At 37.7% G+C, this 26,701-nt stretch overlaps 4 protein-coding genes and 1 non-coding gene across 7 annotated transcripts; 3 read left to right on the top strand and 2 right to left on the bottom strand.

The window, feature by feature from the left end:
- Nucleotides 1–504: 504 nt before the first annotated feature.
- On the bottom strand, nt 505–1,487 carry LOC140790524 (protein LIGHT-DEPENDENT SHORT HYPOCOTYLS 6-like). The gene has a single exon (XM_073140640.1). It carries the CDS (start codon nt 1,209–1,211, stop codon nt 681–683), a length of 531 nt encoding a protein of 176 aa, XP_072996741.1. The 5' UTR covers nt 1,212–1,487; the 3' UTR covers nt 505–680.
- An 8,351-nt stretch (nt 1,488–9,838) lies between these two features.
- On the top strand, nt 9,839–9,910 carry TRNAG-UCC (transfer RNA glycine (anticodon UCC)). Its single transcript has one exon. It is a non-coding gene; the product is annotated as a tRNA-Gly (tRNA).
- Nucleotides 9,911–11,903: 1,993 nt separating this feature from the next.
- LOC140790763 (protein MALE DISCOVERER 2-like) lies at nt 11,904–16,742 on the top strand. Of its 2 annotated transcripts, none has more exons than XM_073141006.1 (9): nt 11,904–12,382; nt 12,484–12,619; nt 13,529–13,600; nt 14,552–14,695; nt 14,783–14,902; nt 15,052–15,383; nt 15,462–15,652; nt 15,735–15,867; nt 15,955–16,742. In XM_073141006.1, the coding sequence occupies exons 1-9, from the start codon at nt 12,289–12,291 to the stop codon at nt 16,530–16,532; spliced, it is 1,800 nt and encodes a 599-aa protein (XP_072997107.1). In that variant the 5' UTR covers nt 11,904–12,288; the 3' UTR covers nt 16,533–16,742. The 2 variants fall into 2 exon arrangements, with proteins under 2 accessions (XP_072997107.1, XP_072997108.1); XM_073141007.1 differs by having other exon boundaries at nt 12,017–12,382; nt 14,591–14,695.
- Nucleotides 16,743–17,180: 438 nt separating this feature from the next.
- Nucleotides 17,181–20,214, bottom strand: LOC140790762 (uncharacterized). 2 transcript variants are annotated; one of them, XM_073141004.1, is made up of 6 exons: nt 20,048–20,214; nt 19,801–19,945; nt 19,569–19,726; nt 19,118–19,202; nt 18,960–19,038; nt 17,181–18,868 (listed from the first exon to the last, which is right to left on the bottom strand). In XM_073141004.1, the coding sequence occupies exons 1-6, from the start codon at nt 20,137–20,139 to the stop codon at nt 17,604–17,606; spliced, it is 1,824 nt and encodes a 607-aa protein (XP_072997105.1). In that variant the 5' UTR covers nt 20,140–20,214; the 3' UTR covers nt 17,181–17,603. The 2 variants fall into 2 exon arrangements, with proteins under 2 accessions (XP_072997105.1, XP_072997106.1); XM_073141005.1 differs by having other exon boundaries at nt 18,960–19,032.
- Nucleotides 20,215–20,371: 157 nt separating this feature from the next.
- Nucleotides 20,372–25,328, top strand: LOC140791289 (uncharacterized). The gene is made up of 4 exons (XM_073141780.1): nt 20,372–20,927; nt 22,302–22,787; nt 24,141–24,656; nt 24,753–25,328. The coding sequence occupies exons 1-4, from the start codon at nt 20,427–20,429 to the stop codon at nt 24,831–24,833; spliced, it is 1,584 nt and encodes a 527-aa protein (XP_072997881.1). The 5' UTR covers nt 20,372–20,426; the 3' UTR covers nt 24,834–25,328.
- The last annotated feature ends 1,373 nt before the right edge of the window (nt 25,329–26,701 follow it).

Raw genomic sequence — 26,701 nt, 5'->3', positions numbered from 1 at the left:
AGATCTTGGGGCGGGGGGGAGAAGGCAAGCTAAGTAAAAGGAGGAGATTTGATGCAGCTTTCTCTTTCTCCTGAGCTAACCCTGTTCATTGACTTCACAAGGGATTGGCCCACAAAGGTTTAATTGATCACGCGAGTAGAGTGAGAGAAGGTCTCTAGCTAGAAGAAGGGAAAGAGATTAGATTGCTACTGTTGTTCTTGTGAATCCAGTCACGAGATTGGGAAGGAAAAGAGAGCAGTTTGCTGCTAGCTCGAGAAATGTAGAGAGAGAGAGAGAGAGAGAGAGTGTGTGTGTGTGTGTTGAGAGATTGTAGGGAGGCGTGATGAGTCAGATAATGGAGAAACGCACGTGGGGAAATGTCCTAAATCCGGCAGGGGACCAGCCATCGATGTGTTACTAGTAGCTTCGGTATCTCTCTCGTCGTCATAGTCGTAGTCGAGTCACCGCAATTCAAAGAGTGAGTTTATTCTATGTAGGGGAAGCAAGATGAGAGAAGATGAGAGATAAAACTTACCAAATTTCCTCTGAAGAGAAAAAGATATATAAATAAATAACAAAACCATCACCAATTCAAGCTCTTTGCTACCAGAAATCTTTTATATGCTCTTCCTTATGAATTCTATTTAGAAAGTCGTCAAAGAAGAAATAGGGGAATAGAGAGAGAGAGAGTGAAACTGTACTCAAGAAGAACACGCGGGTCCACTAGATGGCTCGACGGCGGGGGCCGAAGAAGAGGAAGGCGTCTCCGGTAACTTGCGCTTGCGCTTCTTCTTCTCGTAAGGTATTCCCCTCGCCTTCGCCTGCGATTCTCTTACCTCCCTTAGGTATATCCTCACCGCCCTGGCCGCGAATGGGTTCGCGTCCGGCTTGCCGCCGTTCTCCTCGAACGCCGCCCTCAGCCGTCCGATGAGCGCGTCGAGCGATCCCCACGCTTGTTTTAGTGGGCACGGGCAGGGCGAGGGGGGGTTCGGGTGGCCGAAGAAGTTGCAGACGGGCGCGTGGACTTTGGTCTTCCCGAACTGGTCGAGGTACTTGAGGAATTCGATCACGTGCGCGCCGCTGCAGCGGGAGAGGGTGAGCGGCGGCTTGTGGTTGCGGAGGTACTGGAGGAAGGTGTTCCAGTCGCGCCGCTTCTGGGACTCGTAGCGGCTCGGTGGCTGAGGGGGCGCCGGCGGCTCGGAGGCGCCGGAGGAGGAGGGGGCGGAGTCCATGCAGTGCTGGGGGAGTTATTTGGTAGGGAATAAAAAAAGAGGGGGAGGGAATGCGAAGAGGGATGAGACGTTAAAAGAGGGGGAATGGATGGGTGGAGACTGGAGAGGGACGGGGAGAGGAAGGAGAAGTGAATGGGAATTCACGTGGTGGTGGTCCCCAAGGTTAGGGACGGCCATGGTGGCGTAACAAGAGTTTAGAGATTTTTGAGAAACAAAAACGTTTTTTTTTATAAATAATTGCAGCTGTAAACGTTTTAAAAAATTATAGTTGTTATTATATATATTTTAAATATTATAATTGTCACTAAAAATTTTTAACAATTTTTTTTGTGACCGAAAATGAGGCACATATATTAAATAGCTTAAGATGACATAATACATAAATTGATTGGAGAAATACTACGACGATCTTTTATCACACTCTTTACATTTAGCTACAATAAAAAAATATATTACTATTAAAAAAAAAAGATATCGAGCTAGGGCACACATAAATATAACATAAAACACAGCCCTAAAGAATCACACAAGGAAACAACTCAGCTTCCAACCGTCATAGACACATAGCTATACAAATCTCCAAAAGGTTGAAGAAATGAGATTCTCAAATTATAGGTGAAACATAAGAAGAAAGCAAAAATAATGTACAACCCCAAAAAGAGAATTATCAGCTCAAACTCATGAAGGCAACAAACTCAAAACACCTCACAGTCTAAAGCAACCCACGCTTCAAACAGTTTGCACTTCTCGCAATATCACCATGACAAACCCAACTACCATGGCAAAACGAGCTAGAGGCGGAAGATGGGCACTCCTAGACCCACCTGGATCCACTTCGATAGGGGCATAAATTAAAAAAAGTGAGGCAAGCAGTCAAGGACAGAGAGAATGGGAGAGGGAGGGTACAACCTCAACAATGGAGGGAACAAAGGAGGCAACAGAAGCGAGAAACTAGGCAGTGTGACTACGACAACATTATGATAGTTAAAAGGAGAAGGGAGGTAACATAGGGGGAGAGAGGGAGCAATGACCGCATAATTGTGACGTCGGCAACAATGAAAATAGATGCGGGTGCAGGAGAGAAAAGTGTGAGTATGGGGAGATGGGTAAGGATCGGGGAGGAAAGTGAGAGCAAATGGGCGACAAATGCAGCAGAGAAGAGATAGGAATGACATAAAATGTAAGAAGGCAATGAGACATGGACAATGGCGAGAGAGGAACGATGGTTGAGGAGGAAGAAAGGGAGAAGAGAAAGAGAGAGAAAGTGGGAGAAAAGAAAGAGAGACGAAGAGAAAGAAATGGGGAAAAACTCCTATGGAAGGAAAGAGCTCCTCCCCTCCTCCTAGCTACTTGGCTAGGGGATGGGAGAGGGGCCAAGTCGCTTGTGATGGTGAGGAAGACACTTAAGATGGGGGGAGAAAATAACCGAAACCCTAGCAGAAGGGAAACAAATTATCTTTTGACTCTTTCATAATTGTCATTATAATTACTTTTAAACAAAATATTCCTAACATATTATTACTAAAAATTAATAAAAATATGTAAATAACTAAAATACCTTTTTTTTCCTTACAGTTTAGAGAGTGGAACCTTTATTAACGATTTTTTGTCTTACATAAAAGAAAACACTTTTTATGGTACACTATGATATTAGGCAAAAAAGTTGGATTGCTTTGAAAATATTTTAAGCAATTTAGGTAAAAATAGTCCTTTTCAAATCTAAGTTTAGTTTTAATTATAATTTACTATTAGAATGATTTTTTTTTTTTTGTGAAAGAGCCCAACGATTACAGTGGCAATTATGATATTATGAAGAATAAGTAATTATGATATTTTAAAAGTTTTCTATGACAATTATATAAAAATCTAAAAAAATAAGGAATTTATCATAAACACCAAATGTCTTGCTTTTATTATCACTGATATCATGTCATATAGATAGTTACATTTAGACCACTGCATTTTACTTTTAATGTCTCAAAAGCTCGAGCCAGTTTCATCCTAACAATAACTAATACTTTTAAAATTAACTAAAAAATTAAGATATCTAAAATATATAGTTCTCTATTTATTTTTCCTTAAAAGAAAATTCATGCAAGGTTGGTTATTCTTGGGATAGTAATGTTATTTTACAACTACAATAATTGTAACTCAATTATATAGTAACCAATTATTAAGAAAACTAATGACAGAGTACTTTTTGAGGCATTTTTAAGTAATAAATATTTATTTGGTAAGATGTCAATAATATTGAATTCAAAAAATATATATATTTTTTTGACAAATCTCTCCAAAACTTTGTATACATTTGGCTCACTCCAAAGTTAGGAGGTTTCGTTTCAAAATTATTAAAATAATGCAGCAGTTGTGAAGCCGCGTCCTAGGTATTATCTAGTTGCATGGAATGGACTAATTGTATATTTGCATATCTATTTATTTCTATCTATGATGGACTCAGACTGGCATCACACTGTAGGATGCTCATGTTTCACGTCACTTAACTCTAATGCTCACGCATCAATAATAGTAACGTAACGTTAGCCACCCGCTAATCTATATTGCATGTATAATCTCATGAGAGCAGAGAAAGAAAGCAACTAACGATAACATAAATAATTAAGATTTTTATGTAATTGCCACCGGAAATTTTCAAAATATCATAATTGTAGTTGTTGCTGTAGTCTTTAAAATGTTATAATTATCGTCGAAATTATTATGCTCTCTTTTTTAAAAATATTATTACTCTTAGTTAAATCTAACTAATTATAGTTAAAACATAAGTTAGATTAAAAAATTTAAAATAATATAAAATTATTAAATATTATATTGAATATCATAATATAATGAAAAGCGAGACAAAAATTATTGTTAAAAATTTATGTTATAATCTTAAAGAGAGAGAGAGAGAGAGTATTTTAGTCGTACTTTAATATTAATCTATTTTGTTAAAAAATATAATGGCAATTTTAAGATTTAAAAAAAAATGTAATGATAATTATAATATTTTAAAAGTTTTCCATAGTAATAATGTAAAAAACCCTAAATCAACTATTTTGTTCAAGGGTTAGCCGCCACATATATAGTCAAAGAACACATTAACTCTTAGATTCTTAAGAAGACAATTATGGATTCCACAGCAGCCATCGAGACTCATATGGCTCTTAATATCTGAATTTGAAATCTTTCTCATTCTGAAAAATTATTACTCTTACCTCATAGGTCAACCTAAACATAAACAAGGACCCTAATCACTACTCTAATTACTAGAGATATGTTAGAAAGTGTCAGAATGGAAAGAGAGTTAGGCTTCTTCTCCACTTTAAAGTAGCTTATGACGTTTGCATCGTACCATCAATGCTATCATATTGTTTAATTTAATTTCATGATATCATTAGCCATGGTACTCTTTTTCTATAAATTATATTGGGAAAAAAGGAATGAAATGCGAACCCAGATCCATCACACCCACCACCAACAAACAATTCCTTCTACCAACCCTAATAATCCCAACAAGAAACATCTGTTTTCACTTTACTGCTGGAAAAGGAGATTAAGATATCAACTTAGCTGTTAGAATAGAAGGGGCCACAATATATGTATCTATAGCAAGCATTAACAAAAAAAAATCTACAATCTAGGCCCTGGACTTTAGATAGATTCTTTTTTTTTTTCCATATAATTTAGATAAAGAAAGCACTAATATGACCTACCAAACAATAAAGTCTGCCCCTATTACGTACGTTGCAAGCTTCATGTGTCACCATATTCAAATAATCAAACGAAAATAACATCAACATTATGCCATGATAAGGATTTGTGATTAAGACTTGCACTTTTGTTCGATTGCAGGAAAAAAAAAACAATACCAAAGATATAAGAATTATAGCTATCAAACCACAACAATAGTCTTCAAGACTATTGCACAAATTTATAGTCTTCACGTAGAGAGAAGCATCTTGGACAAATTTATAGTCTTCCATGTAAATAAATGGCCCTAAAATATATATTTTTTCGTATATGCGCGTTGATGTCTAATATCCTCTTAATCTTTTTGCCAGATAACTTTTTAACACCCTATTTTGAGGGAGAGAATAAGAGAGAAGAGAAGTGAAAGTAAGAGGAGAGAACATCTTCTCTTATCTGGATAGAAATTCTACAAGAGAATAAAAAGGAGAAATGGAGAGAAAGAGAGACAAAGATAGCCTAAACAGTCATTTTTCCCTATCCAATAGTAGAGAGACAATGAGAGGAAGGAAGAGAACAACTAAATTTTCTCTTCTCTCTCTCTCTCTCTCTATTTTTTTTTTCCTTCTCCCTTTATCTTCTCCTCTCTCCTATTCTCTCCATTCAAACATAGCATAAAATGAAGAAAAGAAAAGGAGAGGAAGTTCTAAGTATCCAATGCAGAAATCCAAATGATACTTATCATTATTTGAGGCACTGCCCCACACAGAATTTTTAGTAGGGGCCTAAGGCATATGAATCCAAATGCCAATGGGGGGCCATGGACCTTCCATCATAGTGAGGTTGCAGAATAGCTGAGCTCCTCAGTCCTCTCTAATTATTCTTGAGCTCTTTTCTCACATGTCACGTTCTAATGTCTTCAGAACTAATTCCAAGTAGGAAGTCCCATATAAACTTCCAAGGCTAGTGTACTTAATGTGACATAGACCCCCCCTTCAAAAGCACCCCCACTCACTTTCTATAGTCACCTAGATTGCCCCATGAGATAGGGACAGATTTCAAATGTCCAAATAAAGCAGAATCAGGTGCATGCATTGATGCACTGAGACCTTTGACCCAATGTTGGGGTGGTGGGGGCACTCTGTATCAAATGGGTACATGTGTGAAATAATTAAGGGCTTTGAATTCATTGTGACGGTGAAAGTTTTAGCTCCATCCACTTTGGAGTAAATGCTTAACTTGCTCCAAGTTGGTGTAAGTTCAAGTGCAAGGAGAAGCATGTTCACTTGTACCAAGTTTTACTCATAGTGTATTACAAAAAAATGAAGTGAATAGATACAGAACTATGTATTCCGAAAGAAAATCGGCATAACAAGTTCATAACGATTTCATACAACTTACCAGTTACTTCTGAAGCTTCTTCCAAGTTTGAGATTGTTTGAAAGGACTTGGTTTTGATGTTGACGACAGAAGTTCTATTCTTGAATCCATTTTGTTTAGAGTATATTGAATTCAAATATTTTGTTTCCCATCTTAGGGGAGGGCCCAGATAACAATGGCAATAGCAACCTTGTATCTGGTTAATGTGCTAGTGTCAGGCTTTGATGCTGTCACAGTGTGTGTTCTAACCACAAGCAGGCATAGGGCTGCATTGTTAGGGGTTCAGGAATTGCCCTCTGCTTGCATCCTGGAGCTGTTGGGGTTCACCTGCAAGAATGACACATGGATTCATCATCTTGTTAGTTGTTGCTACTAACAGTGTAAACATAAAACTAATCGATAAGAATCTAACATTCACATCGCAAATTTGGTAATGGAAGTAAGTATACATGAATCTAGTAAGGCCTGTGACGAATTCGCAGTATGTAATTACATCAGTGATTTTTCAGAAAGAGTTAATTTGAAGGAGAACTGGGATATATGTTATAAAAAAAAATACAACCGACTAGACTTTCTCCTGAGACCAAACATATTTGCTTTGAAAAGATTTGAAGATAAGAAAATAGCACAAGGAAAATGATGTCTAACAGTAAAATAAATGATATCTTTCTGCGATCATAATTCTCTGTTCATTCTGACCATTCATATTCCTTTTGGGGTAATCAAACATCTACATCCCCTAGATATTAGAGAACAAAGCTCCCGAGATCAACATCTTGATAAGAAGGCTAAAAGATAACTCAAGATTAATAAGTGTCTCAGTTGACCACTTCCTGTCTGCCAACAAGCTCGCACACAAACAGAGATTATATTCTGAGTCTTCATGCAGTTCTGAGATATTTCTGAGCCACAGTACGTGGTATGGATTTATACTCAGATATTTCTGCCACAAAATATACTAAAAAGTTAGTCAAGTAGATTGCAGTGCTTAATAGTATTGTGGAAGATGCCAAAAGCTTTAAGGTCTTTCAAAAGGCCCTAATTAAAAATAAATCAAGTACGAATAAATGCAATTCACAAATCATTCAAAAGAAAAGGGATTGAGATAATAGGAGAGCAAATCAACCACTGCTAACTTAACTTAAATAACAGATAAACATTTCTATCCCTAGCCACAGCTAAATCTCATTGGCAGAGCAAAATCTGTCTGTAGAGTAGTATTGCCATTTCATAAACTTCCCTCTGTGCATCAGAGATTCTCTATCTATAACATTACTCAGAAGAAAGAGCTAGAGGCATATGAGGAAAACGACAGAGGTAACGTTAAATAGTAGCCTACCCATGGCTTTCACACTTTAAGTTCTAGATGCAAGTATTACTTTCATCACAAAAGGTGCAATCATATAACAAGTTCTTTATCTAGACTATCGCTTTTGGCATCTCAAAAAATTGAGAACAAAGTAGCAAGCTTTTATAAGCAAACCAGCAGTCCAAATAATGACTTGTTACATATAATCCTTGGTAGTGGATCTTTTAATTGGAAAATTTTCTGCAGTCTCCACATGATTCAATATAATAGACTATTATGCTGCATAAAATTGGAGGGAGGTTCCTTCAAAATTAGTTGTTTCTCATAAGTTTAAACTCTAACAGTGCTTTCTTGTAGATTATCTATCTATTAACCACTCTCCAAGATTTTAATTTGGCAACAGCACTTCCTGGACACTGCCTATCATTTGCTACAGTTCAACGACAAACGCAAGAGCTGTCATGATAGCAACCAAAGATCCTTTATAATTGTCAATTTGACAGCAATTATGACAGTCAAGGAACTAACAGGAACTCAAGAACTCCAGAACAACAACTGCAAGATGATGATCTGTATAGCTGCCTAACTTATCTGCTAAAGCAACACCAAGTATCAAATTGCTACAGATCAAGCAAGATCTGCAAGGTCAATTTATCCTGCAAAGCTCATTTATTGCCCTGATGTCAAATAACAGTCTAAACAAACAGCTATGCCAATCAACGTGTATAACTCGCTTGTCATACAATTCAATCTTCGGATTTTATAGTGATTATTAATATTGTCATGTTTCTTTGGCGATCATCATCCTTACATGGTCACATATGACAAAAGGCATTATAGCAGCCCGGTTGGATTGCATTCCTATCAAGTCAACATAAGAAATAAAACCCGATATGAAAATGGAAAATGATATTTGTCTCTCAAAATTCTAGAACCAGAAATGAAATATTCTGAGAATTTCTTGTGTATGCATCAGATGGAAACATAACTTATATTCTGATAGAGCTTCCAAAATATATGAATGCCAAACTTATATGAGTCTGAACCATTGATCTTACTCTTACTGTTTTCAAATTCTTCAATTCATTTGAATGCTTCCGATCTACAAATCGAATGAATACACTGGATAATCCATTGTCATTGTGTATATCGTAATCATCATGAACTGTATATATATTTAATGTAAATCACTAAAATTCTTTAACTTCTTCCAAGAGATTTAGGCCTCAATCCTCTCAGAAAAGAATATCTCCGCTTATGTCTTTACAAAACTAATAAAGGAGCATCTAAAAAAGGATGTTCAGCACTTACAAGAAAGCAATTGGAATGCAATGATTAGAGAATAGGCATTACAAAGATTATGGCTAGACTTCCAAAGTCCCGAACTCGCAATTCCCAAATGCATAAAACTGATCTAGTTTTGATGTTGTCCATGGTGGTGTCGATATTCTATAATAAAAAATTGACTCCTATGATTGATTGAGTTCAATGGAAAATTGGTTGTTAAGCTTTTCAAATTTTATATACTACAATTTGCAGTTTCAAACTCTGATCAAATTGCTGTAGCAGTCCTCATCCAGTGCATATATGAATCATTTCCAGAGCAAACCATCCACTAATTAAAGACAATGAACACCTTTACCATAGTTGATCATCCTACAATCATCCTTCTCTCACGTAGAAGAAGGCTCACCAAGAGATGCATAGCTGAATAAAAGAATCTTTCTCAAAAAAAAAAATTTGGCTTCTAAGATATATCAAAAGCTACTGCCTACTACATTTAAGTGCAGCAACTTGCAAGTCAATGCATTTATATATGGCAAGAAGACGTCAACTATGAACAACATTTCGTCAAAACGCTTCCCTGTATGTCGACCCAAAAATAAGACAAATCAAGATAGCAGAGACCAAAAAAATCTTTAATCCTTTCTTCTTCTTTTTCCCCTTTGTCCTCAAGAAAATATAAAACTTGTCCGACTTGAAGTACACACAAATTACACTGAAATACTCCAAGAAGCAACCTTTACTTGATCATATAATATCTTTTTCATCCACATTCGAAAAGTTAACAACAAATCACCAATTTCTCCGAAATTATGAAGCAAAATTGTAGGGAATAAAACTTTTCCTAGGAAATTACAAGACGGGAATAAGAATTTCTCTTCGCTTACTGACTAGGGTTCGCTCATACTCGGGAGAAGTCGCCATTGATGTATGCTAAGGTTGAATGCTCTAATACTAGAGTCGCAACGATGCGTTTGTAGTCCAACGGTTAGGATAATTGCCTTCCAAGCAATAGACCCGGGTTCGACTCCCGGCAAACGCATCTACCTAATAAACTTTTTTTTTAATATATGCTTTTGGCTGGGCCGCTTACTTGCAGCTTCTGAAAAGGCCCAGCCCATTTTGGCCTTCTATTGGTCGTCCTTATGAAAATATTAGTTTATATCTGAGCAACTTCCTCAGGAAAAAGAAAGAAGAGGCTAATCCAGCTCTTCTGTTAATTAGAAAGATTAAGATTAAGATTAAGATTAAGATTAAAATTAAAATTAAAATTATGCATGTACTAAGGCTGGGCCGCTTGCAATCGGCCGCACGTGTTTGATGTGTGAGTCGATCCTGGCCAAGTGGGCCCCCATGTTAGTTGATAAGTTGAGCTTCTCCTAGCTGTTTGATTTCTATGACACGTCACCAAGACGGCTGGATAACTTCTCCTATATTATTATAACAATATATGACCTCGTTTCAAAGCACCGATAACTTCAATATCCAAAGAGACGAATATAAAATATATATAAACTAGTGTAACGTATAACGAGTCTCCTACTAAAGTTCCATATAAGAATTATTCTTACGCACGTGAGTACCATGTGAATGAGACTTGGCCTGGCCTCCGACTCCGAGCAACTAGGGGGGGCACCATCACTTTGGATCTACTTAATCAAAGTGATGGTCCCATTCTGCAGCCAATAGCGGAAGTGCACGTCGTCACCTTCCAATGCTGCTGGCTGCAAATGGACACATTCTAAGTATTAACATTTTATTATATTCTATCTTAAGATAAGAGTCCCAGTGAAGGCCGAGTCCCCTCATCGCCATTGCCCATTGCACATCACTCATAAAAGTAGTGGAAATCCAAGGCCGAAATAGTTGACATAGTCAATGTTAGGTAGCCCTGTCAACAATTCATACGTCTTTGTATTTTTCCTCAAGTCTTCCAAAGTAGACCAAGTAAAATAATACGTAAGAGAGTGGGTCTTTAATAAATTTTAATTAGAATACTATGTGAATATAATTTTGTTTTCTTATAATATTAATTCAGTTATCCAAGTTTCATAATTATAAACACAAAAAGTGTATAATGAATGTCAATAATACGATGCTTGTTGTTACAATACTTGGTCTCAAAGGTCATTTCGTCTCTCTATATTGACCGCCTACCTAATAAAAATGGAAGACTATTCCTGATTAGTGTAAAATTCACCTAATATTTCTTCATCCAACTCAAACTATTGGTGACCGAACTTTATATAATTTATTATAGGATGCTCATTTTTTCGATACTGCCACCAAATGTTTAGTCTGCTGTGATAAATAAACCATGAGTAAATTAAATACAAGCAACTCAAATAAGAGAATTTATATGATTTAGCTCGAGGGTGACAAATATCATAATTAGCTTTACTCAGTTGTGATCAAGACCCACTTTTAGTAAGGTGTTCTCCAGGAAATTCAAGTTTAGGCTCTTTATCTACCGTGATGGTATAATGTTCTTTGACTCTAAAAAGAGTTAAAAGGAATGAATACTTTTTATACATAAGAGTGCAGGTCAGAGCAAGTTCATTAGGATGTTTGATCGCGAGAGAAAACTCCAATTGTCTCAAAGTTTGTTTGAACGACATTTGCATGTTCAAATATCATTGATTAGGCACGCCATCCAAATACTAGAAAATTCATTCGAACGCTCTATCAAAAGTCTCAGAGTAGACATCACGTTAAAACCCTACCTCTTTACATGTTAATAATTTGTCTCTTCTTAGATATTTTCTCAATAGTATTATGACAATATATATATATATATACTTTGATGTTTGATATTAGAAAACAACTCTATTTTTTTTATTTGAACTATTTTTCTTAAAGAAAAAGGAGTCATCTAATTAAAGCAATCATTTTATTAAATTCGACTTGGTGTAGCTATCAAACAAACCCTAAACGGAGAATAAGTAGATCAAGATGTAGGTGGTGAAATGAAAAATACCAATAATTTTTTTCTTGTCGAGTGATCCCAATAATTGAGGTGGGGTCAAAGTTACAGTAAGCGAACCAATACGAAAGGACTGTAGAAAGCCAGCAGCAGCTTTCCAAGAAGGAGAGGAGACAAAGCCGCAAGCAAAGGTTCATATTTGGAATCAAACTCCACGAACTTCCAGAATGCGACTTAACGCGATATCCTTTTTCTGAACATTTCACATCGCAAACACAGTCATTGCTCCGTGTTTTTTCTAGTCAATCTGAAGAGCCCAAAATCCGACCCTTTCTTCGAATCTTTTGCTCCTTGCACTTGCAATTTTCAGCTAATTTTTTCTTTCTTCCGGTTTTCCTTTGATTGTTTGCACCGCCTCGAAAGATTGCAGTTGGGTTCTTTTTTGAAGAGAACAAGAGGGGAAAGAGGAGTTCTTGCGCGTTTAAAAAAAAAAAAAAATGGAGAGGTGGAAGCTTATGATGGTCTGCTTCTTCTTGTGCTCGTGTCTTGTGCATGGAAACTTTGAGCTTTGCGCTTCTCTCAATGATGAAGGTAGGACTTTTGACGGTGAAATGGCTTCTCGGATGGGTTTCTTGGTATGGGTTCTTATCCAATCTTGTTTATTTTCTTTTTCCTGGCTGTTTGCAATATAGGGAGGGCCCTTCTGAGATTTAAAAAGGGTATCGAAATCGACCCAAATGGCGCTCTTTGGAATTGGGTGGAAGAGTCTCTTTGCCCATGCTTGTGGTTTGGAGTTGAATGCTCAGATGATGGAAGAGTTGTGGCTCTGTAAGATCAACCAACTTTTCCTGAAGCATTAGCCTTCTTCTTCTTCAGTAGTCTTTTCTTTTTTGCCTAAATAACTGTGATTATTATTTTGACTTCAGTTGAGATAAGGACCGTCTTTCTCGCAAGAACTACAAATCTTGTTGATCTTAATTCACAAGTCTTAGATTTGTTTGCTTTACAGCAGTGCGTAATGGATGGCAATAACCATCTATCCATTTCCTATCAAATTGCAAATTTTCTATGAACGCAGGCTCTTAATTCCTAGCTAGGGTTTCTGCACTGCCCCCCTAATTTAATGAGATAATGGGCATATTTTCCTAAGTTGAGGAAATGGATAGAATACTTTCAGCTTCTGTGTATTCTAAAGATGCCAATTTTCAGATCCAAACACAAGTGGGCAAAATTACCAAAATGAATATTTACATAGAAAGAAAGAAAAGAAGAAAGAAAAATGCGTGGCCTAAAATGGAAAGAAATAGGGACTGCAATAGTTTGATATTTCAACAATAGACCACGGCTAAAGAAGTAACGAACAGAAAAAGGCCTTGTAATAGCTTGAATTTGCTCTCCATGTCCACTTCACTTGAATAAATAAGGTCGCATCTGTTGAAAACTAAATCTGCATTTCTCCAAGATCCAACTGCTCCTTTGAACAGAGGTAACCCATGTTATGAGGGAGAAGATTGCAACGCTTAGGTGTTTAACTAGATCTAGATTTTAAGATCAAGCAAAGAATCATTGTTGTGTATGTTGAAGGTGCATATTGCTATGGGTCATCCAAAATGATGCATCTGAAGAAAGCGCCTAATTAGCGTGGCTTCCTCATTTCCTACTGTTCTAATTTGACAGAAAAAATATGTTTTCTTTTTTTCTAGCTTCAGTTTCTAAATTGAAACTTTATTCTGTTAGGAATTTGAAAGATCTTGGTCTCAAGGGTATACTGGCACCTGTTCTTGGCAGGCTTATCCACATGAGGACTCTGTAAGCACATCTAAACTTTTTCCTCAATAATAAGGTTGTGCATTTCATATTTTTATGTTCCACGGATCTATTTTGTATTTTTCCAACTTAATTAATTGTCATTAGTACACTTCTCTGAGTGATTTTAACTACATCTTGGCTTTCAAATGGAAAATGCGGAAGTATGCTGATTTTATGATCCATCTGGAATTTTTGCTTATTTTATTCGTACAGGCTTCTTATTTTGCCTATAAAAGTATAACTATGCGATCCTTTTTATATACATAAGAACCTTAATAGTGATCTCACCAACAACTAGCAAGAAAATAATGAAGCTTATGATGGACATTAGAATTTCTCTTTCTGCTCATTCCATGCCATTGCTGCTTAAGGGACTTTCCTTCTTAGGCTCTCGTCAAATTATCTTGGCTTAGTTGAACCTTCTTTTAGGGCTAGAAGGAGGAGGGTAAAATTGATACCGGATTATATAGGCCTATAGGGTAATTGAGTTGTAGAAGGAATAGATTGGAAGAAGGGAGTTCTGAAAGCCTGAGATTGGGACCGCACAGCTGGTGTCAGAAGGATCATGTGGAGATATGAAGGTTGGAAATGAGGTCTTTGTTCCATAGCAAGAGAAGAATCTTCGCCTGACAAGAAGGAAAGTGTGAAATGGTCGTAGCATCAGATGTAGGTAAAAGCTTTATGATGATAATATTGAATGATATAGTCTAACATTAGGTGGCTCCATCAGATTGTCCACCTATGTGGATTGATAGCCAGGGAGATTTTATTGGAGGATGATGTTCCCATCAAGCATCTGAATTTTTTATTTTACTGCTTAATTTATATGGTACCTCTGCTAGTATATCATATAAACCTAACATGTTTGATTCCTAACATATGCTCTAGCATCTAAGAATGATGTTTTCTATGCTTCTAGTGCTCTTCTTATTTTTTTCTCCTATCATGCAGCAATTTGAACAATAATTCCCTTTACGGTATCATTCCTAGAGATATTGGAGACTTGAAGAAACTGGAGGTTTTGGACTTGGGAAATAACAAATTTAGCGGACCATTTCCATCTGAACTTGGAAGCATTTTTTCCCTAGAAGTCCTGTGAGTAGAAGCCTCTTCAGTACGCTAATTACTAGATCCATGATTGCAACTAGAACATAATGCTCTATATCATGATAAATATTACAGGTCACTTGGAGGCAACATATTTTCTGATGACATACCACCAGAACTCTATGAGCTCATTAGACTCTCTGAGATTAAAGCTAATGAAAATCTTGTGTTGCCAACCAGGGGATCAGTTACAAGGTTAGGCTCTTCATTTATGTTTTAATCAGATTCCTCTGTTATACTGAATTGAAAAACTGTCATCCAATAGTATAACTTAGTTTAGACATCTGAAAATTGTACTTATGATAACTAAAACTGATTACCTGGAAATGCCTCTATCTGTATAGGAAAGTTGGGAATGCCACTATAAGGAGACTTCTGAAGATCCCTAACAGAACACCAGATCATAGACACGCAAAAGAGACACCACCCTTAACACCTCCAGCCCCATCTCCCTCATTAGTTACTGTTGAATCCCCTCCTCCACAACTTCCATCCACCGACCAAGAAAAGAAGCATGTAACTTCCTGGATAATTTATGGGTCAGTTGGAGGAGTGCTTTTTTCCCTGGTTGCCTTATCAGCCGTGTACTTGCTCTGTATCCGAGCCAACAAGATCGGTAAGGTCTTGCCCTGGGCTACAGGTTTGAGCGGGCAACTGCAGAAAGCACTTGTGACAGGTCAGTTCCTGCTCTCATGGATTTCCAATGTTCTTGCCATTTTATTTCTCACTCTTGACTATGTGTCTCCCACTGCAGGTGTACCTTCATTAGCACGCGTAGAACTTCAATCAGCTTGTGAAGATTTCAGCAATGTTATTGGTTCTCTATCGGATGTTACATTGTACAAAGGAACACTCTCAGGTGGAGTTGAAATAGCAGTGGCATCTACTTTGTCGACATCTGGGGCGCAGTGGTCAGATCAATCTGAGGATCAGTTTAGGAAGAAGGTAATCATTTAACTACCCATCTATTTCTTCAAATATTTATTTTACTTGATTTTTTTCTAAGCTCAACTTGTTCTTGGTCCAGATCTCTGTATTGTCCAAAGTAAACCATAAAAACTTTATGAACCTTCTGGGTTACTGTGAAGACGAAGAGCCATTCACCAGGATGATGGTGTTCGAATATGCTCCAAATGGAACACTTTTTGAGCATTTGCACAGTGAGTATCTGCCTATCCATCTTAACACTATCAAAAGATTCCTAAATTTGTTAGCGCTGACTTCTGACAAAGTTGTGTTATCTTCAGTTAAAGAAGCAGAACAATTGGATTGGGCTGCCCGTCTTCGTATAGTCATGGGAACAATCTACTGTCTAGAGCACATGCACCAGCTTGGCCCTCCTGTGATCCTCAGAAATCTAAACTCATCATCCATCTACCTGACTGAAGATTATGCCGCAAAGATTTCAGATATCGGATTCTGGAATGAGGAGAAAGAAGCTGGAGCTGGAGCGGATCCTGAGAGCTCAGACCAAGAGAGCATTGTGTACAAGTTTGGGATCCTACTGCTTGAGATAATCTCTGGAAGACTTCCATTTGAGGAGGATGATGGCCTGCTTGTGCTCTGGGCTTCGAGTTATCTCACTGGAAAGAGGCCACTTAACGATATGGTTGACCCGACACTCTCGGTCCCCGAGGATGATATCTCTGCACTGTGTGAGGTGATAAGGTCCTGTATAAATCCACAGATGACAGAGAGACCAACAGTGGCAGAGGTTGCCAGCCGGATGAGACTCATTACATCAATAGCACCAGATGGAGCAACTCCAAGATTATCTCCATTGTGGTGGGCCGAGCTTGAAATTATGTCAGCTGAGGCTACTTAGTAACAAAATAGGCGAAGCCTGATTGGCAAATGATTGATTGCCCGTTTCTTTCCCCTCCTATTGTTTTTAGTTATCTGTTTGATACCTTTGCACCTACTCTTTGCCACTATGTTCATAGTAACTTAAGAAGGAAAAGTGTACAGTCTGAATAGAGCTTTGGATACAGTATACACGAAGCCTAGCACTTTCTTGGGGCTTTTCAGTTTTTAAGTCCTCTTTTATTTTATTTTTCCGATACTAAAAGCTTGCACAGCAGCAGCCACCATCCTGAATATAATGATGTTCAGATCTTTGCAGAGCTCTTACATATAACATTTCCTGTTTCTCATAAGGAATAATTGGTGGCACAGAGCGAAGGCATTTTTTGAACAAGAACATTCATTTCCATTTGATTGATGGAAAGTAGACCTGATTCCTTCTGTTTCATATTTTAGTCTTCTGTATTACGCAATGGTTAAATCATCAGTATGGGCTTATTTGTTGTGTGATCACCACTCTTTTTTGGATAAGAATAGTACCAGCAATGATCAGTTCAGACGTATTACCATTTTCAGAGGCCCATCTTTATGCTCTAGTTTATGATTCAGTTATCGGGATAAATGCTATATCATGGCATCATTCTTCCCTGCACCGTGATGTCCTTCCATATAAAAAAAGGTCCTCACCAATTTCATAGGTAATTAAAAGAAAGGATACAGAGAGGCATGAACTCGAGATGTATTACAACCAACTAGTTGGGTTGCAATCCCCTTACATTCTTTAGTATGTACAACCGGAAAAAGTTAGCACTCAACACATTCTGCTAAGACCAGCAACACCAAGTGATACTACACCACTACATGTTGAACAGTTGAAGACTTTATCTGCCTCTGAGACTGCTCGCAAGCTAGCCAATCTATCATTGTGAGATCTCACCATACTGAGTGTACAGTAAAAACTTCAACTAATACCTAAACAACAGACATGTATCAGGGCAGAGAATTCTGTTCACAAAATCAGGAGACCAAAGACAAATGCTTCCAATCATCTGGCTTTTGTTGAAGGATTTAGACACCTTACGGCCTATCTATTTTAAAAGTCCAACGGCTTTCCAAACATATCATTAATATCAGCCATTGCCTCCCTAGTAAAAATAGTTGGCTCAAATAGATCACTTTCTCCTGCATTGTTGCAGAGTGTGCTTGATGAAGGTAGGTCGATTGAATTTTCTTCTACATCGTCATCAGCCAAAATAGAGAATCCACACGTAGCTAATATTGGATTTGATGATGGATTAGTTTGCTTTCTCTTCGGTTTCTCATCCTTGAAAAAGTTTAATGGCTTTCCAAACATGCTGTTTATGTCATCCATAGCCTCTTTCAGGTTGATAGTTGGATCCACTAAACCATGGTGGCATGCATTCTCCACTTTCGGTTCACCAAAGACGGCAGATCCAACAAATCTTTGAATAACTGTATCCTCTTTCAGTCCAGAACTAGTCATGTTCATATCATCACAACAGTTAAGATTCCAATCATCTGGTTTTGCACAGCAGAAACCATTCAGGTCATGAGCAGGCTGCCTGCATCCTTCTGAATGCCTATCAATTCTTTCGTCATATTTTTCACAATACTCATCTTCCTCATCATCAGCTAGTATTTTAAATTCTCCAACAAATGGTTTCTGTAACATTGTTTTCGTCTGCTTGTTTGATGCATCCCTTCCATGCTCGAGGAGCTGCAGTTTGGCAGGATGCTTAACATCATTTTTGTTATTCTTGGGATTTTGTGTGCATAGGTTTGGCCCATCTTCATCAATAAAGATCTCAAACCCATTGGTCTTTTGGTTTATCTTTGGTTGGTTTTGATGTGATCTTCTCCTAACCATTGGTTCTGGCTCCAATGGCTCCTGAAACATGCTATTGATGGCACTCATGGCCTCCTTCATGTTTATAGTTGGGTCCACTAGACCATGATGGCAAGCATCTTCCGCTTCAGACTTGCCAACAAAAGCAGAACCTACAAACTTCACGACAAAAGTGTCATCACTGGCACTACAACTCAAATTTTCACTATCCATATTAGTGCTTCCTCGGGGTTGTAAACCACTTTGTTTGGATCCTAGATCTTCATCAGCATAATGCTTTGGATGACAATTGCTTCCTGATTTTTCCATGGTACCACCTTTTAATTCCATAGAGTTCATGTAGACACCCTCAATAGATCCCGGACGTCCTCCGGTGATATTCATGTTCCTAAACATGTCCTTAGAATGTGCAATATCCGAATTCTCAGTAATCCCCTCTCGGAATATCTCACAATCCTTGTGGATCAGATTATCGGTTTTCTTGGAGGCCCCTGTATGAGTTATTGTTACTTGCATATTTTCTTGCAAATTTAACTGAAAAAATTATATGATGAAAACACTGATGAAGCTAGGAAGGCAAACCTTCATCCTCAGTTGCATGGCCACCTTGACTAATACTCTGCGAAGTTGATTTCTTTCCTCTAGACATAGCTTCCTGCAGCTGGAATGCATATATGAGCACCTAATGGAAACAGTATTTGCAGGAGTTAACTAGATGTGATCAGAGAACAGATCGATACTTTAGCTTTCCTTTTCTTGTACAGCTCCATCCGATGAAGAAATTGCTCGTATGCTTTCTGTAACTCACCAACAGGCTCTGCGAGACTATTAAACAATTCAATGTGAATGTAAGCTTCAGTTAACATTTTGATTAGCCATAATAAATATATCACTATGAAGATATAACAATGATTGCATTACAATAACATTTTACAAACTAACAATGATTGCATTACAATAACATTTTACAAACCTGCCATACTTTCACTTTTCCAGGTCATGTTAAGGTTCAATTCTTGTTGATGGACCGAATGACCAATTGTTAATAAAAGCTGTCGAAAGTAACTTACAGAGAATACCTAATTCACACCAGAATCAAGAACACAAGAAAGCTCTACACTTGATATAAAGCACAGCTAGTATATCCAAAATTTCTAATTCTACTGCAGTACGAAAAGAAATAGGACTTACTTCTGAACCCCCAAATGGTACATCTTCTCCGCCTTCTCAAATTTCTTCTTCTTCTCATAGTACAAAGCATACGCCAAATAAAAAGATGCCCTTTTTAACCCAATCTGATTCCTCTCCATCTTTCTCAAAATCACCTTCGCATCATCCACATGATCCATCTATAAAGAATAAAGATTAGATCACAGGTGCCCAAAAGATAGAGCAAACGGGATTTGGGTAAATAATACATCACCAGTTCGATCCAAACTCGGAGGAATCGAGAGTCATTTCGATATCTACGGTCGGATTCGAAGGTCTGCGCGCATTTCTGGAGGAACCGAGGGAGATTGGATTTGAGGATTTGGGGAGGTAGGGATTCCTTCATCTTTCGGATTCCACTGCAGGAGGAATTATTAGTTGGGCGATTGGATTAGAATAAATACGGAAGAAGTTAAAAAACAATGATATTTTTTCCGTAGGGTTGGGTTGGGTTGGCTTACTGGATCCATGGACGAAGAGGGTCTCTGCCGGAGTAGTTCTTGATGTCGGAGATGAGTGAGGAGAGGAGCTCCTTTTGGTAGTCGGCCGCCATTGATGAGAGAGAGAGAGAGAGAGAGAGAGAGAGAGTTCAATTTGAAATGGCGCCGCTGTTTGGGCCTTGGGTACGGAGATGAGTGATGGGAGGAGCTCTTTAACTTCAACTATTTTCATTATTAATTCTCTATTACTATTCATCAATCTCATGGGCCATGGACTGGCCCATCTAAGCTATCCAGCCCATTGCCCTGTTTGTTCTCGCTCCCCTCACCCAGTCCAAAAAAAGCCACTTCCATTCCTCAGATCCTCTAAAGCAAAGAAGCATCAAACCCTTCTCCTCCCATGGCTTCCCACTCAAGCAACGATCCGAACCCTAACCCTACCTCACAAGAGCCAAAGCCCTCCGAAGACAACCCCGATGGAGTCGGCGAAGAAGAAGACGAAGAGGAAGAGGAGGAGGAGTACGAAGAAGAAGAGGAGGAGCAACAGTTGGACGGTGCCGCCGAGAGAGAGCGGATGAAATCGGTGTTCCACCGGCTCTCCACTGAGCCGGTGAGGCTCCGAGTCCATGACGTGGTGATCAAGGGCAATTCGAAGACGAAGGACTCTGTGATCGAGGCCGAGGTCCTCGACGCCTTCCGGCGAGCCTCCACGATGCAGGAGCTCCTACAGGCTGCCGGATTCGCGAATGCGCGGCTGAGGAGACTGGAGATGTTCGATTCGGTCAGCATCACCCTTGACGCGGGCCCGGCGGAGCTCCCCGGCACGACTAATGTCGTTATTGAGGTAGTTGAGGCGGCAAATCCCCTCACTGGTAACATCGGCGTGTACTCGAAGCCGGAGGTGAGATCTGCTTCACTCGTTTGTAGCAAGTATTCATGGCTTATGATTCTATTTCTAGATCACTGAATTGATTCTATTTTGACATCATAGTTCCCAAATAAAGTTTGTGGAGTCTAGATCGGAAATTATATCAAGGGGTTCTGAAGGATATTATGAAGTGATTGCACATAATTAGCTTTTGATATTGGCGCCATTGTTTCTTGAAGTCGCATCAATAAATTGAAAGATAGTCCAGGCCAAAATATTCCGGTCTGAAGCTGATTTTTTTTAATCTTCTGATCAGCTATTGATTGATCGTTGGACTCCAATTTGGTGTTTTGGTCATGAATTGCCATGTCCATTTTGATAACTCACTAACTACTCAAAAAATTTATATTGTTAATTAACGATGATCTTTATATTCTATATGCTAACACTCCCCCTCGCATCTCAGGTTGAGACATTTTTTGATAGGCCCAATAAGTAGACTTGAATTAATTACGGTGAGGTTTTATATTTTAACCAACATATGTTAACCCCTGCTTTGATACATGTTAACTTACTAACTACATTTAAAAATTTAAACTGTTAGATAATGATGGTCTTTATATTTTATATTCTAATTTTTTCTTTTTTTATGGCCTTATTATTATTTACTAAGTTGTTGGTTTGTTAGGTAGTTCAACAAGTCTTTACATAGTTGGCTTTCCTCAGGTTAATTCGGTTTCCCAAAGAAGGCTAACATGGATAAATTGTGCTATTGAGGATTCTTTTTCTAGCTGTCTGCAATATACACCCAAAATATCTAGGGTTTCAATGAACAGCTCTCTTGATGGATCTGCAGACACTCATTAGTTTATATAGGCCCAATCACCATGGAATCTGAACATTTCCTTTTCTCTGGTTTGATTTAAGTAAGAAGCCCAGTTCAAGCTCTTTCTGCAGATTATTCAATGCGCCTGACTAGATGGTTCTCTTAGGTGGTCTTGAATATGCTACAAATTTGGTTATGCAGGAAAAGAGGGAATACATAAATCATAATTCTTAACATAGTACCAGCGTTTTATCAAACTTACAGAAATATTAACAGATGGGCAAAAAGCAACATGCTTGATTCCAAATGAAGCTTTTTTTTTCTGTGAAATCTGGAATAACTACTACAACATTAGAACATGCTGGATGTATTATCAACATGATAGTCCTCACTGAAGCTTTGGTATTCTCTTATGGATCATGTCTTGCATGATTGCTTATATAGCGTCCCATACTTTACGTGTTTTAACACGAACTTAATATCCTGAAAAAGTTAACACAGATTAGCTGGTGATGCTAGTTATTCTGATTATATCGAGATTGTTTTTGGTGTGTTGCTTAAAGATTTTTCATCCTTTGCAGTCTCGAGCTTGGACACTAGAAGGATCACTCAAGTTGAAAAACTTATTGGGCTATGCTGACATCTGGGATGCTTCTGGAGCTTATGGGTGGGATCAAGCATCAGAGATAAGCGCTGGCATATCCCTGCCAAGATTCAAAGCAATACCAACTCCTTTAATGGCTCGAGTGTCATTGCTTTCTCAGGACTGGTTGAAGTTCTCGTCCTATAAAGAAAGTCTGATGGGCCTTTCTTTTGGTTTGCTTTCGACCACGCACCATGACTTAATATATAATCTTACGTGGCGCACCTTAACTGATCCATCTCGCATGTCATCCAAGTCTATAAGGAGGCAGTTAGGACACAACCTTCTGTCATCAATAAAATATACATATAAAATTGATCGGAGGGATTCACATCTTAGACCAACTCGTGGATATGCTTTTCTATCTTCTTCTCATGTTGGTGGTCTAGGACCAGATAGCAGGAGCTTGCGGTTTTTTCGGCAGGTATATTTTCTGTCTTTCTTGGTCTTTTATTATGGCAGATTCTCAATAAACTTAATTTGCTTAGTTATACATTCTCCATTGTTCTATCAGCATAGATAAACACTAAATGGTAAAGTTTCATCATATCTATTGTATTGAGAGTTAAAGAGCAGTTTTCTTATTCTAAGCTTAGCTTTTTCTGGAATATATCTTCTGTATCAAAATTTTGTCTCATACTACCTACTCCTCTTTAAAGGGTATTTTGTATGTACCTCTGCTAATTCACTTAGAGGTTCTTGATTTATGGATCTTCATGCATATTGTTTCTGGTTGTTGCTGAAGCTGAAGTTTTCTTTGTCCCTACTGCCTTTTGGTTTGAAAGAGGGCATCTCAATGCCCTTAGAGTAGAGTTTTTGAAGGCTATTCCTCTGTACAGTCATGATAGCAGTGATTGTATTTCTGTTACATGATTGTTAATCTGATTTGTTGTTTCCTTGTTCAAGAAGCAGTTTCTTGCTTTAAAGTGAGAGTTGGAAATTAGGTCCTTAAGATTGATTGGTTTGCAGCTTCTGGTTATGTTACTTTGGTAGATAATGTTATCTATTATCAATTTTTCTCCATCCTGTTACATAATTTTCCATTTACTTGCCTTCAGGGGGAGCTTTCTACTATCTCTTTCTAATTGAGGTTCTCTTTCTTTACGATAGGTGTTAGTTTCAACTCCAGATGGAGAAACTAGTAGTAGCTCAGGAAAATCTTTATCAATCTTGAGTTACAACAATTTTAGATGAATAAAATGTGGCTTTAACTTCTCAGAGATGAGATGGACAGTGATATGGATAGGAACAATGCGAGCAGATTGCTCAATGTTAATAATAGACTATTTGGATATGTGATGAAGGGTTATTTTAATTCCAGAAAAGATAGGTATTGTAAATGGACTATATTTAACAATATATCTAAATTTATTTTCATGATAAGTGTCATCAGACAAGTAGAGGTGTCCAATTAAAGAGAAATAAAGGGCTTATTGTAGAATACTATTTGATGGATTGGAATGAAAAAAAGAACAGATTGAGACCACACTGCAGCTGAGAAATTCTGTTAGTTTACTACTTAAAGTTTTAACTTGAATTATTTGATTCTGTTTTTATGGAACTGTTAGCATCTGCTTCTTTTTTTTTCTTGATTGATGGAAAGTTATTTACTGATGCTGGTAGCCATGGTGTTCTTTACCTGATATTTTTCCAATTTCCTGATGTTGAATTTCATCTCATGAATGGTTGTAACTTGATAGCTGCTCAAAATTAAACTTAGATGCTGCTTTTCTCAGAGGACTACATTTTTAATATTGTTTGCAAAACCTTGTAACAGGAGTTTGATCTTCGAGGTGCTTTGCCTTTGGGATTCTTTAATGCTGCTCTTAATGTTGGAGTAGCAGCAGGCGTCATTATGCCATGGGGGGCAGGATTCAAGGACTTAGTCTCACCACTGCCTGAGAGATTCTACTTGGGTGGTCAGTCTTCTCCGGTTTGCAGCTTGAGTGGGCCGTCCACATTGTTGGGTTTCAAAACAAGAGGATTGGGCCCTACAGACTCACGAAGGTTTATTCCCAGTAGATCAGGTAAAGATGAAGCACCTGCTTCTCCAGGAAGAGATGTCCTGGGAGGCGATGCAGCAGTCACAGCCTTTGCCGATCTATCATTTGATCTACCTCTAAAGTTATTCAGAGAGTCTGGTATACATGGCCACGCATTTGTTTGTGCTGGGAATCTTGCTAAGTTGACAGAGAATGAGCTTAAGAATTTTTCCTTCCAAAAATTTCTTTACTCATTTAGAAGTTCTGCCGGGTTTGGCATAATCTTGCCTACCAAATTGTTCCGCCTAGAGGTTTGTTCTTATGAATTTATGATGTCTTTTAGAATTTCCCTAAAAGAGGTAGCATGGGTTTTCTCCTGCTAACATGATTGTTTTCTTTTCTTCCAGATAAACTACTGCTACATACTGAAGCAGTTTGAGCATGACCATGGGAAGACGGGAATACAGTTCAACTTCTCCTCACCCTAGTAGGAATGTTTCGATGAAGATTTTCTTATCTTATTGCAGCCTGCGAGGCACGTGGCCATCAGAATATGTAATCACAATTGTTTTGTTTACTGAGTCAATTGTGAAACAGCAGGAAACTTCTTGAGCCAAAAACTTTTCTATTTACGATTTTGGTTTGCAGCATGAAAGACAGAGAAGCCAATCAACCGTGGAGAAAATGATTTATTTCCACTCACATGCTTCTGGGTTGTCAGACCTTGTACTTTGATTCGCAAATGGCAATTTATATCTTGCTCTTTGGCATGGCAATAAGGCAACAACCTGGGTACTCTTTAATGCAATCATCTGTTGTCAAGCTGATTCTTTCTTCTTCTTCTTCTTTTTTAAACTCTATTGGCTCTTAATTTTTTCTGTTTCCGACTATAACTTCTGGTGATATATTTTGCTTGTTGATCTCATTCCACTGTAATAAACTTATGGGGCAATATTTCCTTTTAAAAATTGGTGATTATTTCATAGAGCTAGAATGCCTTGGATTTCAACCACTTGTCTCGTCCAGTTTGGATTTAGCTTAATAATGGTCTATGGATCATCCATCTCATGTCAGCAAGCATACATGACATGTGGCCATATATGCAGACGATGATGTGGGAGAATGTGGCATACAATGCAACCCATGGATGCATGGTGGAGTATAGCAACAGACATCCTTCCTCACTCACGGTATTCGTGTGTGATGCTCTCATATCATAAAATATTGCATTGTAATATAGAATATACTCATAGAAAAGTATTAATGAGTTGACCTTTCCAGGTTGGGTGTGCAAGTGAATCTTTTTTTTTTCTCACCAAACCCATATTTAAAACTATCACAGGAGCAGTAGTAGCTATATACTTTTCAATTCCAACTCACTCACCTTGGAATATTATTTTCCTCTTTCCCCCTAGATGTATTTAATTGCAAAGCTCACTTGGTATAAATCTTAGCCAAACGAAGCTACAAAAATCCACTTTCCCATGGTCTTGTCCCAAACCAATTACTTTCCCATAAATCTCTAAAAGTTGCAATTCCATTGATGAGTCCAAATTGAATTCTTTAATAAAGTCTTTTCTGAGAATTTTTTTTTAATTTTGTTTTTTAATTGATGCTTTCGATCAGAAACAAAACGAGCATATCCAAACATGTTTCCGTCTTGGATTCCTTATTTTTGGATAAATATTAAGAGAAGGGAATAGGTTGTGATGCTATACACTAATTGACGTATTGACAAAGAGATGTGTTTTGGGCCTTTGGCTGTCTTGTGGAATATAACCATCAAAAGGTTGAAAGGTTTTGTATCATCTTCCAAATATCACATGGTTTTGGTGCTTCAAATGTTCCAAATAAATAAAGTTTAAGAAATAATTTGCATGCATTCGCGACATGATTAATTTGTTCAATTATTTTAGTGTAGTACGTAATGTCCTGCTAAAGTTACTAGGTCTAGCAATCAAAGAAACTTTTTCCAATCATTCAAATAATTTATAGACCAATTCATCCATTAGCTGCTATATTTGACACTCGGTAAAGGTGGTGGGCGATTACACTTCCGTGATCCTGTCACGTATATATTAGAAATTAGTTGTTACGGCTCCATATCGATATCGAATTAATTAAGGAAATTAGAATAAATAAAATAGGGCAAATTTTAAATTACTCTCTTGTTGTGGTGTCTAAAATTAAATTAATCCTTAAACTTAGTATTTGTATCATAATGCTCCAATATGATTTAGACTAATGTGAAACTGTTGACTTATTTTACCCCAACTAACAAGAAATATTCTTTTAAATTATGATAGTTTAGATAATAACTAAGTTTAACGCTTGCAATCTTATATTGAAAAAAAAG

This window comes from Typha latifolia, chromosome 6, assembly GCF_019914945.1.
Source record: "Typha latifolia isolate L0001 chromosome 6, TyphaL0001v2, whole genome shotgun sequence".
NCBI lineage: Eukaryota > Viridiplantae > Streptophyta > Magnoliopsida > Poales > Typhaceae > Typha > Typha latifolia.
The sequence above is the reverse complement of the archived record's forward strand: the minus strand, read 5'-3'. Positions and strand labels throughout refer to the sequence as shown.